This window comes from Onychomys torridus, chromosome 2 (assembly GCF_903995425.1).
Source record: "Onychomys torridus chromosome 2, mOncTor1.1, whole genome shotgun sequence".
Lineage (NCBI taxonomy): Eukaryota > Metazoa > Chordata > Mammalia > Rodentia > Cricetidae > Onychomys > Onychomys torridus.
The window spans coordinates 84,283,058-84,299,912 of NC_050444.1; the positions used below are offsets into that span (position 1 = coordinate 84,283,058).

The 16,855-nt window shown below is 40.1% G+C and overlaps 1 protein-coding gene and 1 non-coding gene across 2 annotated transcripts in view; both read right to left on the reverse strand.

Moving 5' to 3' along the window:
- Astn2 (astrotactin 2) overlaps positions 1-16,855 on the reverse strand; it is a 935,232-nt gene that overhangs the window by 517,767 nt on the left and 400,610 nt on the right. The window contains exon 7 of the mRNA XM_036178556.1: positions 949-1,033. Coding sequence (XP_036034449.1) covers positions 949-1,033 — 85 coding nt within the window. The remainder of the gene's footprint in view (positions 1-948; positions 1,034-16,855) is intronic.
- Positions 10,006-10,112, reverse strand: LOC118578965. The gene has a single exon (XR_004944346.1). It is a non-coding gene; the product is annotated as a U6 spliceosomal RNA (small nuclear RNA).

A 16,855-nucleotide genomic window follows, 5' to 3' on the forward strand; every position in this document is an offset into this window, starting at 1 on the left:
GTTCAACAGAAGCTATACAGTCACATTCCATAGAAGTAATTACTGGATGTGACTTTCTACATTTTAAAGGAATGTCTTCACATCACAGAAGGATTCAACACTTTTGTTAATCTCATTTGTCCATTCCTGAGTTCATATAGGAAAACCCAATTCCTCCTCAGCATACTTTATTATTTCCTGTTTGGGTGTATGAATGAAGTGTCAGTGCTTGTTCTCTGGAAGTTTCATCAATCATGTACCTCCTGTACTGAAGTGTGTGAGTCAGCAGGAAAATGGCTTTCACTTTTCACTGGGCTGTGTGTGTGTGTGTGTGTGTGTGTGTGTGTGTGTGTGTGTGTGCAGTGTGGTTTTGATTTATATTTAAAATAACATTTTATCATTGGAGAATTTTTACAATGTATTTTGATAATATTCAACTCTTCTAATCTCCACTCCTACCTCCCCACCCACCCAACTCCATATTCTCTTTCTGTTTTCCCCTTTTCAAACCCATCAAGTTCAGTTTGTGTTGACCAAATACTTTGGGTAGAAGGCCTGCACTAGAGAGTGATTGATCTACCAAGGGTCACCCCTTTTAAGACAATTTCCAGAAACTATCAAAATGCTGTTATTTCCTTAGTTATGGGTGAGACTTCACACCCACTTCTTTCTACTCTCTGCTGGGATTTTGTCTTGCTTGAGCATGCTCAGGGCTTGTGCAAGCTGTCAAAATCCCTGTGAGTTCATATGTGCATCTGTTTCCTTGTGTCTGGAGGACACCTTCTGCTTGTCTACATCTGCTTCTTACAATCTTCCTGACCCCTCTTCTGAAGCCTTTGGGAGAGGTTTGGTACAGAAGTTCCATTTAGGGTTTAGCACTCTACAGTCACTCATTTTCTGCAGATTCTAGACCAGGAGGTAAAGGAATTGGTGAGCTACTTCCCAGTCTTGAGATCCTGTGTCACTCACCCTTCGCTTTGCCCCCAGTCACTGCGAACACACAGATGTCTGTGAACTGGATCAGGGGCGTAACCTTCATGACAACTGCACTCCCCTGTAATGAAAAGGAAACAAGTGTTGAGATACATTGCCTCTACACATAGACTGTTTCTCGGCTCCCTGGTTTTCCTGAAAGCTTTGGAACGGCCTCGTGAAAAAATAAAAGGTGCTATACCCACCAACTACTGTAGGTAACACAGGGTTTATGAATTTGTTCATTTGTTTCTTTAACTACTTATCTTCTATCCAATACATTTTGGCCACGTTTAACTGTAGTGATATTTTAATTGTGCTGAAATGTGATTTTATTTGTATGTTAATAAATAAAGTTTGCCTAGAGTTGAGAGGTCACATAGTGAGGTCTCATAGCCATAAACAGGAGTCAGGCGGTGGTGGCACATGCCCTTAATCCCATCGCATGGCAGGCAGAGTCTCTGTGTGGTCAAGGACACAGCCAAGCGTGGTGACATGAGCTTTTAATCGCAATACCAACTATAGAGACCTGGAGGTCTGTATAGACAGACAGTGACGAGGAAGTCATGTGGCTGGGCTTAGAGCCAATGAGAAGGCAGAAGAGGAAGGCAATAAAAACACAAATTAGAGGGGAGAAAACTCTCTCTGGGGAAGCGAGGGTGGCGAGGTGGTAAGATAAGGCAGTTGTGGCTCTTCACTAGTTCTCTGGTCTCTTTGGCTACTACCTCTGTATTTGGCTCTGTGTTTCTTATTTAATAAGACTGTTTAGAAATTTGTCTACATTTAACCAAGCTCTCAGCTCTACACTAGAGACACAAAGGTTCAGTGATTATAGGGCTCCCAATTTGATAAGGAGACAGAAAGTAGCTAGCTAGTGACAGAGGGCCTATTTTCTAAAAACAAAAACAAAAACAAAAAACTGTACATATTTGATTATATATACAATATTTATATGTATGTATAAATAAATGCTTATATAGTATGATAGTGAATATGTATTTTACAAGCATAATCAGAAAATTTAATGTTTTCCAGTGGAATGAGCTAGCCTTGTCCATCAACACATAAGCCCTTGGTCAAATGACAACTCCTTCAAGAAAATTTTGATTTCCTATTTTGGAAAGGTGTTTTGCCTCCAGTTTACCTGTCTTCACCTCTCCCCTGTGACCTCCTTTTTAGTCTCTTTCTCTGCTCCTGTCCTGTTCTTTATCTCTTGTGTGCTTCCTTCCTTCTATGTATCTACCCAATACTGTGCCCTTTTGTTTTCTTCACTGGCCTTGTCTGTTGGGGGCTGCATGAGTGCCCCCTAGCTGTCCACACTGTATAAGTATCTCCTTGTGTTGGCTGAGTTCATTTCAGCATGCCTTGTCTATCTATTTCCAAAGTTCAGACTTCTGTAACGGTTTTCAGAAAGTTCCTTATGATAACTGCTCAGTGTATTTCAGAAGGTGTGAAGTTTTAAAGTTAAATTAGCTATTTTCTACCAAAGGTATACTTGTGAAATGTTGACAGATGCTTCTCTAAAAATAGATTCTCTAAAAAGTAAATTTGGGGGCTACAGTGCTCTCCATGGAGTGATTCTTCATAGGGATGATACACACAACTTCCCACAAACTTTATTGTGAGAAACTTGCCGGGCTGGGGTTTGCGCTCAGCGGGAGGGCACTTGTTTTAAGTTCTATCACCAGTACTTACACTGAGAAAAGATTAGGACAACTTTGGTGGTCTGACAATGTGCAGAATCATCATTCTGTGAAATACACCTGGGTAACCACATGGCTTAGCTGGATGCCTAGAAGAGAGTCAGCCTCAGAACTCAATGATATGAAGCCCAGTGAACATCTAAGCATCAGCTATGTTTGATAAACTTCCTGGTTATTGATGGCCAGAGTGCCTTCATTCCCATCATTTGGTGAATCAGAGCAATTCTGGTTGGCCTGACTGAAACTTTTCACAACATGGTGAGAGATATGTATTATTCAACGTGGAAGATTTAAGGACTTTTCAATTTTGTCCTTTCATTTTTCTTGTATTTCACATTTTGAATCTCTTTAAAAATTAAAAAAAAAAAAAGAACACGATAGATACTCAGAAGTCACATTCCAGAGATGAGGACCCTGACAAGAGCCCACATATCAACTCCAGCTAGATTTATTTCAAGCTGACCTCAAGAAAAATAAGGCTTCCTATCATCCTTGCTTCAGTGAAGAAGGTTATGAGTCTCTGAGTCAATATGCTAATAAGCTCAAGCTATTTGAAATAGGAATTGTGAATTAAGTACTTAATTTTTTTACATCTATTTATTTATTGTGGGTGTGCATGCACACACATATGGGAGCTTCAAGTATGCCATGTACAAAAGTGGAGGTCACAGAAAAAAATTGTGAGAATCAACCAGTTATTTTGTTCTACTATAAAGGCTTAAGGTATTGAAATCTGGTCATCACAGTTGAGGTAATCATCTATACCTACTTACCATCTTATGAATTAATGCTTTCTCAGCTTTGTGTAAACAAAGCAAAGACCATGTAAGCAAGACCAGCAAGGAAAAGGTTGTGAAATTATACTCATAACTACTTGTTTCTAGACATTTATATTTACCCAGTAAGCCTCCTCTTGTCAACAAGGAACCAGGAGTGTTATACATTTGACCTTCCATAAAGCATTCTGAGAGAAACATACAAACTTTTAATTCATTCTATGTATTATAATGTGTATTCATCTTTGTGTGGCCAGCACCTTGCAAGTGTATGACAAATAACCTGGGTTTCATAAATACTGGTTAAAATGAAATGGGAGTAAGAAGGAATATGGAGTCAGAGAATGAATGGGTCAGTGGTAAAATCTGAAATATTCAAAAGATTGTTGAAAGACAGAGGAGAAACAGAATAGAGAAATCTACTTTTCCTTTCCCTGAGCATGTGGTAAATCATCAGGGTGCCTTCTTGCAGGCAGTAATGCTTTCTGTAAGCCTTGCTCCACCACCATGCCTGGGGTGGTCCACTGAGTGGGTGTGCTGTATGTGTGATCTAATGAACTGGTTCTTGCAGGAGGAAAGGGAAATTGACTCAAAAGACTGAGAGCCTTGAATTTGGATTGCAGTAATTTGCCAGTGGGGGAGGGGTAGGACTTGCTAATGATGTGTTAAAATGCAACAACCCCTTCATGAAATATTCACCACTTTAAACATGCCCAATATTAAAGATTAAAAGTCCTGGGATTTGTCCTCGAGACTCGCAGAACTGATTTATGATCTGCCAAAAGACACAGACCTCATGATGCATAAAAGGAGAGGTAAAATGGTTACTCCTGGCAAAGGGAAAGGAAGTCAGGCTATAATGAGTAAACGAAAGCTCCTCTGGTTTCTATCTAGGTTACCAGTAGTTCTCCAGGATAGGGCATGGTCATTCACCCCTCCTCTGTCTGGAAATATCTGTGACAGTGAGAAGTCTGTTCCATTCCCTGAAAGGGGATTGCTATATTTTTCTCTTTCTTCCTTGTGTGCTTACTGAACAAGTTTTCCTTGACTCAGATAAGTCATTAATTACTGTCACTCATGATACAATAAATATGTTTTTTTGCAAATGAGTAGCAGCCACCCTAGGGGCCCCCACAGGGCTGCTAGAGAATAGGAAGTAGACAGAAGGCAAAGCCTGTGGGGCTGGGTTCAGGCAGGCAGACCAGATTTCAGAACTCACGCTCTTCCCATCTAGTTGTGTGACTAGAGAAGCAGGGGTGGGGAGAATCTGCTTTACCTCTTTGGTCTCAGTTTTTTCATCTATACACTGGAAATGAAGTGACATTTATAACTATCTCACGGAGCAAATGAAGGTAGCAAAGAGAAGAGTCTGCAGCTTTGGCCAACAGGAGTTGGTGGTCAGTTGGTTACTTTCTTCTTGTTTAGTTTTAATTCTAAGATGGTCCCTGGTAGTGCCCACATATTCTCTAGGGACACATGTATTTTTTTTTTTTTTTGAATGGACATTAGTTTCTACAGCTACAAAGCTGAGAGTTGGATTAAATATCCATCAATTCTCAACACCAAGGTTTAGCCATTTGCATTACCTTTTCGAATCCCTAACCTATGCTCTCTGGACAATTTGTTTTAGCTGTGGCACTGATCACTCTTAGTGGTGGACTGGGTGTCTTCAGCAACATCTCCATCAGTGCCATGGCTATTGGCTTTATTGACTCCTCTTTCCTATTTTGCGGATTCAGCAAATTCTCCTCTATTTGCATCTAATCGTTTCCTTCTTGTCAGATGAAAAGCTTCTGGCATCTAGAAGTAAGGGTTATTAACCCCTTCGTGGGGTAAGTACTTTCCACACTCTGCCTCTGCTTGCCCAGGCTGTCAAGAATAGCTCTGCTGGGACATATTTTAGCAAGTTATTATGCTGATTGTGAATGCCTGAGCTCTAGCATCAGTGTGAACACTCCATAACATATGTAGTTCACCTCTCTTATTAGGACTGCATCCCAGCACCTAATACACTGTCTCACCCATGGAAACATTTAGGAAATAGGTGCTAAAGAGTGAAGAGACATAACTCACAAGTGGGATAGTCAGTTTCTTGTTTGTCTATTCCCCACCCCGACACTAACCTGAGTTATTTCTCTCTTTCTGTGTTTGTTCCTTACTGCAGGGAGTTTTTATCAGTCACCTTGGATCACAATAAATCAACTATTAACTGATGTAGGGCAGGTAACTGACTTACTGAATTAATGGACAGAGGGAAGGAAGGAAGGAAGGAAGGAAGGAAGGAAGGAAGGAAGGAAGGAAGGACAGACTAATGGACATATAAATACAATATTCATGAATTCAAGCTGATTTTATTTAGAATAATGATGGGAAAAGCTTCTGCTCATGTCAGGTGTTTGCCAGCAGAGCAGTCATTGTGAACATGAGCTGAGGAAATGTCCAACAGAAATTTTGTGGCACACCAGAGTAGAAAAGGCCTTTAAAGATCCTTGAGTTCGGATCTTCCAACCTGCATTTTTCAGAAGAGGAAGCTAAGATTCAGAAACTAAAGAGATTTTGTCAAATCTCCAGGCTAGTCTCTGGGGTAGCCAAGGTTAGAGCCAAGGGCTCATGGCTACCAGAACTCCTGGAACTCTTCAGGCGGCTTTGGGGGTATAATTCTTTAGTGCACACTGAAGCCATTTAAAGGGAACTTTTACGCTTTTCAGTCCTCTGACGTTTCTGACTTTCCTATAATGAGGATATTACATTTCCAAGCAGGTATTATAAAAAGGTAAAATGAATTCAAAATATCCTTAAGCACATTAAAAACACACATTTGTATGTAGTTAATAATGCAGACCTAAAAAATGTTTAATCTCTTCATTAAAGAGGTTCCAATAAGGGAATTCAATTAAGCAAATTTCAATCATGTTAGTTACTAAAACTTGGTATTGTTGGCTACGGACGAGCTGTGTTGGCCTTAAAATATCTACTCTTCTTATCTCTTAAGTCCTATCTATCCAGTTCTCACTTCTTATGTTGTATGCATTCTCCTTCATAAACTCTTATTTAAAAACAACAGAAGCGTGTTCCTCATGAGCAAATCAGACTTATCCTTATCTAAAGCACTTCAAAGTGAACAGCCCTCTTCTGTTAATTACAGGCAGCCAATGGACTGGTGAAGTAGTGAGGCTTGCAAACTCCTTGTTCTTGATTCAAATTCTGCATCTGATACTAGAAGTGCTATAAACAGGTCAAGTTGCTTCTCTCTCTGGACCCCTTTCCTTACATATAATGAAATTGAGATCAAGTATCTGCTGGAAATGTTAAGAGATATACTTTAAAAGTCCTTAGTGCTATCTTTGTCACACTCCTTGTTGCTGCTGAAACTGTTATATACCCTTGAGTTGTTACTGCTGCTGGATGGAAGAGGCCCATTTGGCATCTTGTTTTGGTAGAAGAAAAAGGGCATTAAGAACAAACTATGGCTTTTCAAAGCCAAAGACATTGTGGATTTCTGTTTTGTTTTTAACCTATAAGGATTGGACATGTCAAAGAGACAATCCCCGTGACTCTTCTCCATCTGTCCAGAAGCCCTGGTACCTATCACCTTCTCTGTCTATGGCATCTCCTGTTGAAGGAGATACACTCAGATGCGAGGCATAGGTAGAAGGGTGATCTGTAGCCTTAAGGATGGCACTGGATATGTACAGTCTCTTTGCTCTGCCTAGCATTCTGGCTCTCATACTCCCTCCCTGACATCCTCTTATGATTCCATTTTCACTTGCTCCCAGCTCAGTCATCACTTATCATCACAGGCCAGGGATGATACTTGCTGTTCACTTTCCTATTTACACTTTATGTCCCCGTTGCTTGGAAAGACAACTCTCTGGTCTCTCAGAGAACTGATCATGGCATGCTTTCCTCTTATGACTGCAATGGGCCACTATGTTTCTGTAACCTATCCCAGAGTCAGGTACAGGATAGAAGGATAGGGCAGGAATGGCATTACTTAGGGCCAGATTGTTTCATAGTGCAATGGAATATAGCTGACACATGTCATTGTGTGCTTCTTTGTTATGCAATTTTGCCTGAGCCATCAAGGGAGGGATAGTAACACAGATGTCCCATTTATGGATGAGCTCTCCACAGATACTTGAACAGGATCACTTGAGATGTTCTTGCAGACTCTAGGAAGCTTCTTACTCTAGGGATGTTACATAAAAGGTATATATATGTATGTAGGGATGCATGTGAGCACTTGTTTATGTGTATGTGTAGGAGCATACACATGTAGAAGCTAGAAGAGAGTGTTGGATGTTCTCCTCTCTTACTTACCTATTACAGGGATGCAGGTTCTCTTCCTTATCATGAACCTCATATTTTCTCACATATGCTAGAAGCCAGCAAGTCCCAGTAATGCTCCTGTCTATGCTCCTTTGGAGGTGGTGTTACAGATATGAATGGAATGTGTGGCTTGTTATATTGGTGCTGTGATCTGGACTCTAGTCTTCATGATTGTGCAGTAAAAGCTCTTAATCCCTGAGTCATTTCAACAGTCCTTGAATGGCTGCCTTAATCCCTCTCCTTGAGAAAAGCACAGCCTAGGTAATGGAAAGATGAGACCAGAGGAAAAGAAATGAAAGGTTAAGAGAGTTTAAGAAAAAGAGAAACTTAAGTTGGAGTGTGATTGATTAAAAGAAATGAGATAATTACAGCAGTTTTGAAGGTAACAAATGCCATTGAGGATTACATTTCAAAGCACTGTTCCCTTTGCAAATTACTTTACCTCTCTCTGCTTTGGTCTTCCCATCTATAAAGTGAGAAGGCAGAATTTACAGACTCCCCAAAACACCTTTGAAAACATGGTCAAATTCTGGTCCTCTTTTACAATTTGGTTTTGACTCTTAAAGTCAGTATCTGTCTGTCAATGGATGATTTGGGATAACTAGGGTTTTGTGGGAATATGGGCTGGAGGTGGTCCACTGAGAAACATGGCTGACATGAAATTAAAAGAAAGTACCATTAAGAACTCTGCACAAGGAGATTTGTTTTTTAGATGTTGCTCAGCCAAGTGGCTGTTGCACTTGGGAAAGGTCCCTTACTTCACTGGGATTCCATTTTTTTCTATCAATACAGTGTAACATCCTGCTAACAGTTCATCAGTTTTGAACAGGTATCTTTACTATCTGTTCTTTCTTTACAATGTCCACAAGGTTCCAGCCTTGTTCATTTCAAAAGCACTGAAGATCAAGATAGAAACCTGCTTTTCAGGTGCTGCTTCTCCACTGTCATTCATCAGCAGGCCTCTGAGGAAATTTTAACTACAGGCTGAAAGGTTCCACTTGCATGAGTTAATCAAGTCTAAGTGACATTGGCTCTGTCATTGTGGCAGACCCATGTCCAGGGATCTGGGCTTCTGAGAAGACATCAACCACTGGGTCACACAAAATCCCCTGTCCTGTGGCTCAGCTAAGACAACCTCTCATCACTGGCTTCATTGCCTATTTTCTAGCCTCATCTACTTTTGCATGAACAATACAAATGATTATTGGCATATTAATGTCAAGGAGGGAAAAGAAGTTTCCCTCAAAGTTGAAGTTGATTGAGGATGCAGACAAAATGGGGCTGGGGGATATCTCACCCATAATCTGGAAAGGATGCAGAGTAAACAAAATGACGACTAGGGAGGAACTGAGTTTAATTGACATATACAAGAAATCAAATAGGTGCACAGAACTGTGGTTTTTGCCTCCAAAATTACCTCCTTGACTCTTATCTTGCTTCCTCTGTGTTTCTTATATAATCTGGAATGGATGGAGAGCCAAAAGACTCACCTTGGCAAGGTAGAAGAGCATTGGCCTTGGAGCCAAGGTGCTCTGAGCCTGAATCTTTATCTCTTACATATCTAGATCGACCACTCCATTTCTTTTGGGGTTTTTCTTTCTTCCCTTTTCTCTTTTTTCCCCTTTCGGTGGTGATATTTTGTATGTGCTTTAACAAATAAAGCTTGCCTGGAGATCAGTGTGGAGAGCTAGCCACTGGTTAACCATAGAGACCAGGCAGTGGCAGCACACACCTTTGATTCTAGCTCTTGAGATCTCATGCATTTGATCCCAGCGCTTAGGAGGCACATACTTTAATTCCAGCACTAAGGAAGTGTAGACAGGAAGTGATATGGCTAGGCAAAGAGATGAATATAAGGTGGGGGAGACAAAGACTCAGCCCTTTCAGGCTGAGGAGTTGGCAAGGTTAAGAGGTGGCTGTGGCTTTCTCCTTTGTCTCTCTGATCTTTCAGCATTTACCTTGATATCTGGCTCCAGATTTTTATTATTAAGACCAATTATGTAGGTCCAAACATACAACTTATCAAGGAACTTATGTAGTGGATAGCCATCCCAGCATTGGCCTGGAAGTTCCAACCCCCATTGAGGCCTTAATAATTTCTCCAATAAACTTAAAAGTGACTTATTGTGATGCTGTGAAGAAGAGCAGGCATCCATTGTCTGCCACTTACTTCAGAAGTTGAGGGCCCTGGGGGTGACCTCTCCAAATCCCACAGTTGTGTTTTGACCAACAACTTTTGTAGTAACTAGTACAAGATATATGCTTTTTGAATCTGTGCCATCCTTGGACCAGAACCATGCTAATCTTCTCTGTATTGTTTCAATTTTATTATAGATGCTGCTGAAACAGGCACAGAGATTTATTTCATTTGTGTATATAGTTATTTGTCAGTGTGGGTGAACATTAACACAAGTATCTTCAGATATCACAAGAGGATATTGAAACTCCTAGAGTTAGAATTACAGGCAGCTGTTTGTCTCCTGAACTGAATTCTGGGAACCAAATTTAGGTAGTTTATATATACTCTCTTGACTGCTGAGCCATCCCTCTATCGTCAAATTGGTACACTTCTAGGACTCTTGTTTCCCCATCAAAAAATGAGCATACTAAACCAAATTTCTTTATTACAAGTACTGTAGACAATATGAAAACCAATGACTACACTTCTGGGTATATAGACATCCCTTGGTTATTGAAAATGATGTCATTACTCCTGCTGCTAGCATAGACAGTATTGTTGGTGCTGTGGTCCCTCCTTGGTTTCATGATTTTTTATCTCTATGGTTATAGCTCTCCTCTTAAAGTTCTTGCTATGGTGTGTGTTTTTCTTTCTCCCCCTCACATGGATCTTGTCTTATCTCTGTCTCAAAAGTTAAGACTTTACTTCTTCAGTATGGTGTGGTTGTGGTTCTCTTCACAGGTTTTCTCCACCTGGTGTGGGAAAGATGAGGACTTAGAGATGATTCCACTTAATTTTTTTGCCATCAAAAACTGGGTGGTGTGTACAAGGTGTGGTTGGTGTGAGTTGAAAGTAAAGTGTGTGCAAAGAGCCACTGAACCAAAGAAAGGAGCCCAGATCTCTCTCTCAAGGTCAGCGAGTGCTTCTACAAGAATAAGACTATTATAGTGATGGAGGATGCAAAGACATATAGAAAGGTCAACTACTTCTGAGTAGTGCTGGAAGTTCTGCATGCTTGTTGCTAGTTTATGATACCTTCAAATAACCCTATAAGGTAGGTAGGTTCTAATGTTAAGTATCTTATAGAAAACAATATTGAGCCTAGAATAGGTTGAGTAATTGCCTTGCTAGAGACCAACATGTTGTAAGACTCCAGGAGGCACCATTAGATTCCAGCAAGCCTGGCTTCAGAGCCTGTGTTGTAATCCCAGTTCATCCTTCCTCCCTCTCTATAGGAATCATGGGATTTCCAGACCAAGGAGAACAGAGCAAAGGTAGGTCACAGAATAGATACTAACAGCGTCACTTTGCTTTCCTAAATCAGTGGGAAGCAGTGGTTCGAGACTCAGTGGGTACCTAGGCATCTTGTCCTGTTTTGGGCAATACAGGGAACGAGAGCTTGGGAATCTGTCTCTTCAGAAACAGTCCCTTTCAAGTGCCGAGTCTAGGAGAAGTGAGCAGAGAAAGGCAGTTTCACAAAGACAGTCACAGGTATTGGAGTGGAATTTGAACTTCACGGCTTTGTGATTTTGTAAAATTACCTGCCTCTGACCCAATTCAGATCCTTAATTTTCAAGTTAACGATCCCTGCCCTATTTATTCGCCAACATGAAGAATAATCAATCAATGCATCATAATTATTGCCTGTAATAACTATGATGATTGTGAGAGACACTGATTATACCAAAGGGAAGAGCTTAGTCATATCTCAACTTGATGTGCCATGCTTTGTTGACACCCATGGAAGGCCTGCCCCTTTCTGAACAGAGGAGGAATGGATGGGGGAGCAGAAAGGAGGTAGGGTGGAGAATGAGAGGAGAAGAGGCAGGGGAACCTGCAGTTTAGAAGTAAAATAAATGAAAAATTAGTTAATAAAATAAAAAAAATGAACAAACAAAAGAACAAATGTCCCTTCCTGACCATGGATTTAAGTCTGGTCCCTTTCATTCTAACTTGAAGAAGAGAAGGTTATAAGACTCTTATTGAGATCACCAAGCCTCCTCACTTTTAACTTGAAGAAATGTATTACGGCAAGAGCTAATTTTTACAGAAGTTTACAGAAGAGGTATAAAATGAAATCCCTTGCAAACTTAATTTGGCCCCAGTTTCCACAGTGAGAACAAACATGGTTAGGATTTCAAGGCCAATTCGCATGACTAGAGAACCAGAACACTGCCTCACAATATGAAAGACAAAAGGGCTTAACATCACCTTGAGTCTCAGGCAAATGAACTTAATGACCTGACTTGCTCATTCACTGTACTTTTACAGGCTTCTAAAGGCTGCAAATGAGGCAATGTGATCATCAAAGACATGAGGCCCCTGGCAGCTGTCTTGCAAACTGCTTGTTGTCCTCCCTCAAGCTACTTCACCCCTCTGAGAGTCATCATTCTCCTCTAAAAGAAGGTAAACATGAGCTCTGTCCTCTCCTATTCATGAGATTGCTGTGGGGATAAAATATGTACTAAGGCTAGTCAGAACATATGATGATTAATAATGCAGTTGTTGCCTACATGAACAAAATTTGAAAGAGCAAAGTGAAATATACAAAATAAATTAAGTTAAGGGTAATTATTCATTTTGCAAAAGGTTTTTTCACTCAAGAGGAGAGAGAGAGAGAGAGAGAGAGAGAGAGAGAGAGAGAGAGAGAGAGAGAGAGAGAGAGAGAGAGAGAGAGAGAGAGAGAGAGAGAAGAACAACAGACTTATTGATGTATTTCCCCCTAAAGTATGAGCTATTGTAGGGACTGTAAAATCAAATTGCATTTATACAATCACAGCTAAAAGACTACTGAGTTTTAACAGAATATTTTGGATGCAAAGGACCATCCCTACACATCAAGCCCATGCCATGAGAGTCCACAGACCTAAAGTGATTTGAGAAGGATGATACCCAAGAGGATCTAAGCAGAACAGGACCTCTGCCATTGTCTAGCTATCACATGGGGCCATGGAGGAGCTACAGGCAACTATGGCATGTCTCTACTCTATTGCAGGAGAATCTTAAACTGACCTCCAACTCCATGGTAGGCAGATGGACAGAGCATAGCTGACTTCCCAAAGACACCAGAGAACTGTCACAGCCAGTCCTCTCCATCTGGAATATTGTGTTATTTGACATAATACGTGCACTCTGCTGAACTCAATTCTTACATTGCTAACCTCAGTGCTGACTTTATCGGTGTTTGACCCAATGCTCTCCCTTTCTTTCTTGTTAAAACTCTGCTCCCTGACTCTCCTTTCAGCTTTCATTCTCTCAGTTTCTGTAACTGCCTCAGTTTCCCCTCTGGTGTACGCTTCTCTGTCACTATCTTCCTATTTGTGTATATTCTATATATTCTGCATTGTCTGCCTGGAAAAACAACTTGATTTTGTTGTTGTTTCCTGGTGTGACAAAGAGAAGCAAACAAGGTAGGAAGGCTTGGGTATATTAATTTTAGGACACAGTTTTCTGTTCCCTGTGATGCAGGTTAACAGATCTACCACAAGTCCAGAACTGTTCTTCAAGTCTTATTTAGTCCTATTCAAACTCATATTTTTACTCTGTGAAGCTTAACCTCTGCTTTGCATGATTGCTTCTTACATATATTCATCATTTACAATATTATTTTAGTCAATCTGAATAATCTTCTTGCCTCCTCCAACTGGGTGTACATATGAGAATGTGTGATTTTTGTATGGAATATATATAGTGTGTATGTAAACATTGAAAATTATACAATAATTACATTGAAATGGATAATGTATCGCATGTGCATATAATATATATGTGTGTGTGTATGTGTGTGTGTGTGTGTGTGTGTGTGTGTGTGTATGTATCTTATGAATCAATGAGGAATATTTCAATTCATAGATTACATAGCTAGAGATTTTTCTGACCTACATAAGTTTCTAGGAACATCTTAAGATCTTCATTGGAAAATGGGTTGATTATAATAAAACCTTAAATTTCAGCCTATTCTGGCTTTTTTAGGCCTGTGTGTAAAGATCTTACTGGAAGTGACTCATAGCTGCCATTCTGGTGGGACTTGACATGACCCTTTGATCCCAGCCCCCACATACTTCTTTTCCTGTATTCTCCAAACATAAAGTATCTCATTTGTTTGCTTGCTTGATTTTTTGAGACATGGTCTCCCTCTGCATCTCTGGCTGACCTGAAATTCATTGTGTAGATCTTAATGGCTTGGAATTCACTACCTCCATGTTCTGAGTACTAAAATTATAGGTATATACCTCTAAGATCAATATCAATGTGTGTGTGTGTGTGTGTGTGTGTGTGTGTGTGTGTGTGTGTGTGTGTACACCATGTATGGTTTCTTTCCTTAAAGGTTCTAGGAATTTCCATGAAAATACCCCTATGTCTTTGTCTATCACTATCTACATTTTAATTTCATATCTCCCTTAGAATAAAATAAATTGGTTTGAGAGTACAGCTCCATGATAGAGCACTCACCAAGTATGTGTGTGAGCCCCTCACTTTGAATCCTAACAGTACAAAAGTAATGACAGAAAGTACAGCACACACTAGAGGAAAAGGCCTTGATTCCATGTTTCTTCTCTTGCATGTAGTTATTATCAACTCAGCTATGGTGAGGATTAGTACACTCTTTTCCAAAGCGATGCCTGGGTGACAGTCACTTTTCCTTTTGAAATTTAACATTTAGTTATTTTTTTGCTAACACCTGTCAGGCACTGTCTACACACCTTACATCAATCTATTACATTCTCACAGTTGAGTTGGCTCTCATTAATATTTCCATTTATGGATGAGCAGTCAAGGCCAGAGTAACTAAGTAACTTTCACAAAGTCCGTGTTCTCTAAGGGCAATGTCTGGATCTAAACACAGTTCTCAGATACGCTCTTACCCACTAGGCTGAACTAGTTCATGTTGACTTTTGACACCATAATGACACAGGGTAAGGGTTCTTCAAATGTTCTTAGGTGAGTGAATTGTAACAATTGGGGGTGGATTATTTGCTCATTTGTTCCTTCAGCACCAGTAATGACTCTGAAATTGGAGAGAAAGTAGTTGTTGCTTTCTCTTCACCCACAGGGAGCAGCTTTGTGGTGAGTGAAGGAAGCTACCTGGATATCTCTGACTGGCTAAACCCTGCCAAGCTGTCCCTGTACTACCAGATCAATGCCACCTCTCCATGGGTGAGAGATCTCTGTGGACAGAGGACGACAGATGCCTGTGAACAGCTCTGTGACCCAGAAACTGGTAAGTCATGAGGTGTGGGACATGAAATAAAGGGGGTGTGGGTTGAAGAAGAGTCTGTATTCTTTCCATTTATGTAATCAGAGATTGCTGAGCTATTGACAAGGGACTTAATGTAAGGTTGGTTGGCCCAATCAATTGTTTAAACCATGCACTTCCATTTTCTGGTAAAGAAGGAAATTCTTAGAAAAACCACATAAGCTCAGAGTTGGAAAGACCATAGAGGACCATCTAGGTCAATCTCAGCAAGGATGAATGTCTGAATGCCATCAGACACTGCTGAGTTCATGTCCTGTTTGCTTCTAAATCCATATTCCTCCGTAAGATACTATTGTATCTTTAACTACTAGCAAAAGAAAAGAGTACCCAACACACATGGTTTTTGTTAAGCTTAAACAAATAAATAAAAAAATAATAGATGATCATATGGCAGGAAAGAGAAAGGGGGAAATAGATGGGGTGAGGGGAAAAAGAGGACCAGTAAAAGTGGACATAAGGGATGAAGAAAAACAAAGTAGAGTGATGTATGAAAACACCAAAGTAAAGCTTAGCTCTTTGTATGATCATTTATAAAATAAAAACTAAAATTTAAAATATAATGATAATATACAGAATTTCTCCATGTGTTCATTTGTACATCTAATCAACAGGAATTTCTTGTAGCCAGGCATATTTTTAGGCAAATTCTCTGCCTAATGTAATAATACTCATATGGAATTTACATATGAGTATCTATGGAAAGGAACAGCAAATCTGCATAGTTTCATATGGTAACCAAAACCCATATATGCCTACTTATCTTAAATTAATTGAAATGAAATAACATTAAATATTTATATCTTCAGTCACACTAGCCAAATTTCCAGTATTCCATGACTTTTTATGACTTCTGACTACCTTCTTATACAACCCATGTGAAGAACATTTAGAAAGTACTATTGGAAAATACCGTATTAAACAAACATTGGCATACGTTACATAAAGATAGATAGATAGATAGATAGATAGATAGATAGATGGAAAGATAGATGTTAGATAGATAGACAGATAGACAGACAGACAGATAGATAGATAGATAGATAGATAGATAGATGATAGACAAACAGATAGCTGACAGATAATAGACAGTAGAGGTCAAAGCCTATGCAATAATAACTTTGGAGTGGGGGAGAACTTACCACTGTAGATAGGAAGGCTCTCCAGGAAGGTATTTTTTGAACAGGTACCTCATGATGTTAGCAGATGAAACCATGTCTTTCTGGTAGACAGCTTTTTTTTTTAATTTAATATTTTTTTCATTGTATATACCTACCACTGTTCCCCCTCCTTACCCTTCTTCCATTCCCCTGACCTTCACTCATCCAACCCCTGCCCCCGATTCACTCCTCCTAGGGGATAAGGCCTCCCTTGGGTAGTCAACAAAGACTGGCATACCAAGTTAGGGCAGGACTAAGTCCCTCCCCACTACATCAAGACTGAGTAAGGCAACCCACCATAGGAAATAGGCTCTAAAAAGCCAGTTTATGTATGAGGGGTCCTGGTCTCATTTCCAGGGGTCTCACAAGCAGATTAAGCCACACATTTGTCACCCACATTTAGAGGGGCTAGTTCAGTCCCATGCAAGCTCACCAGCTGTGAGACCTCACTAGCTCAGGTCAGCTGTCTCTGTGGTTTTTCCCATCATGATCTTGACCCCTCC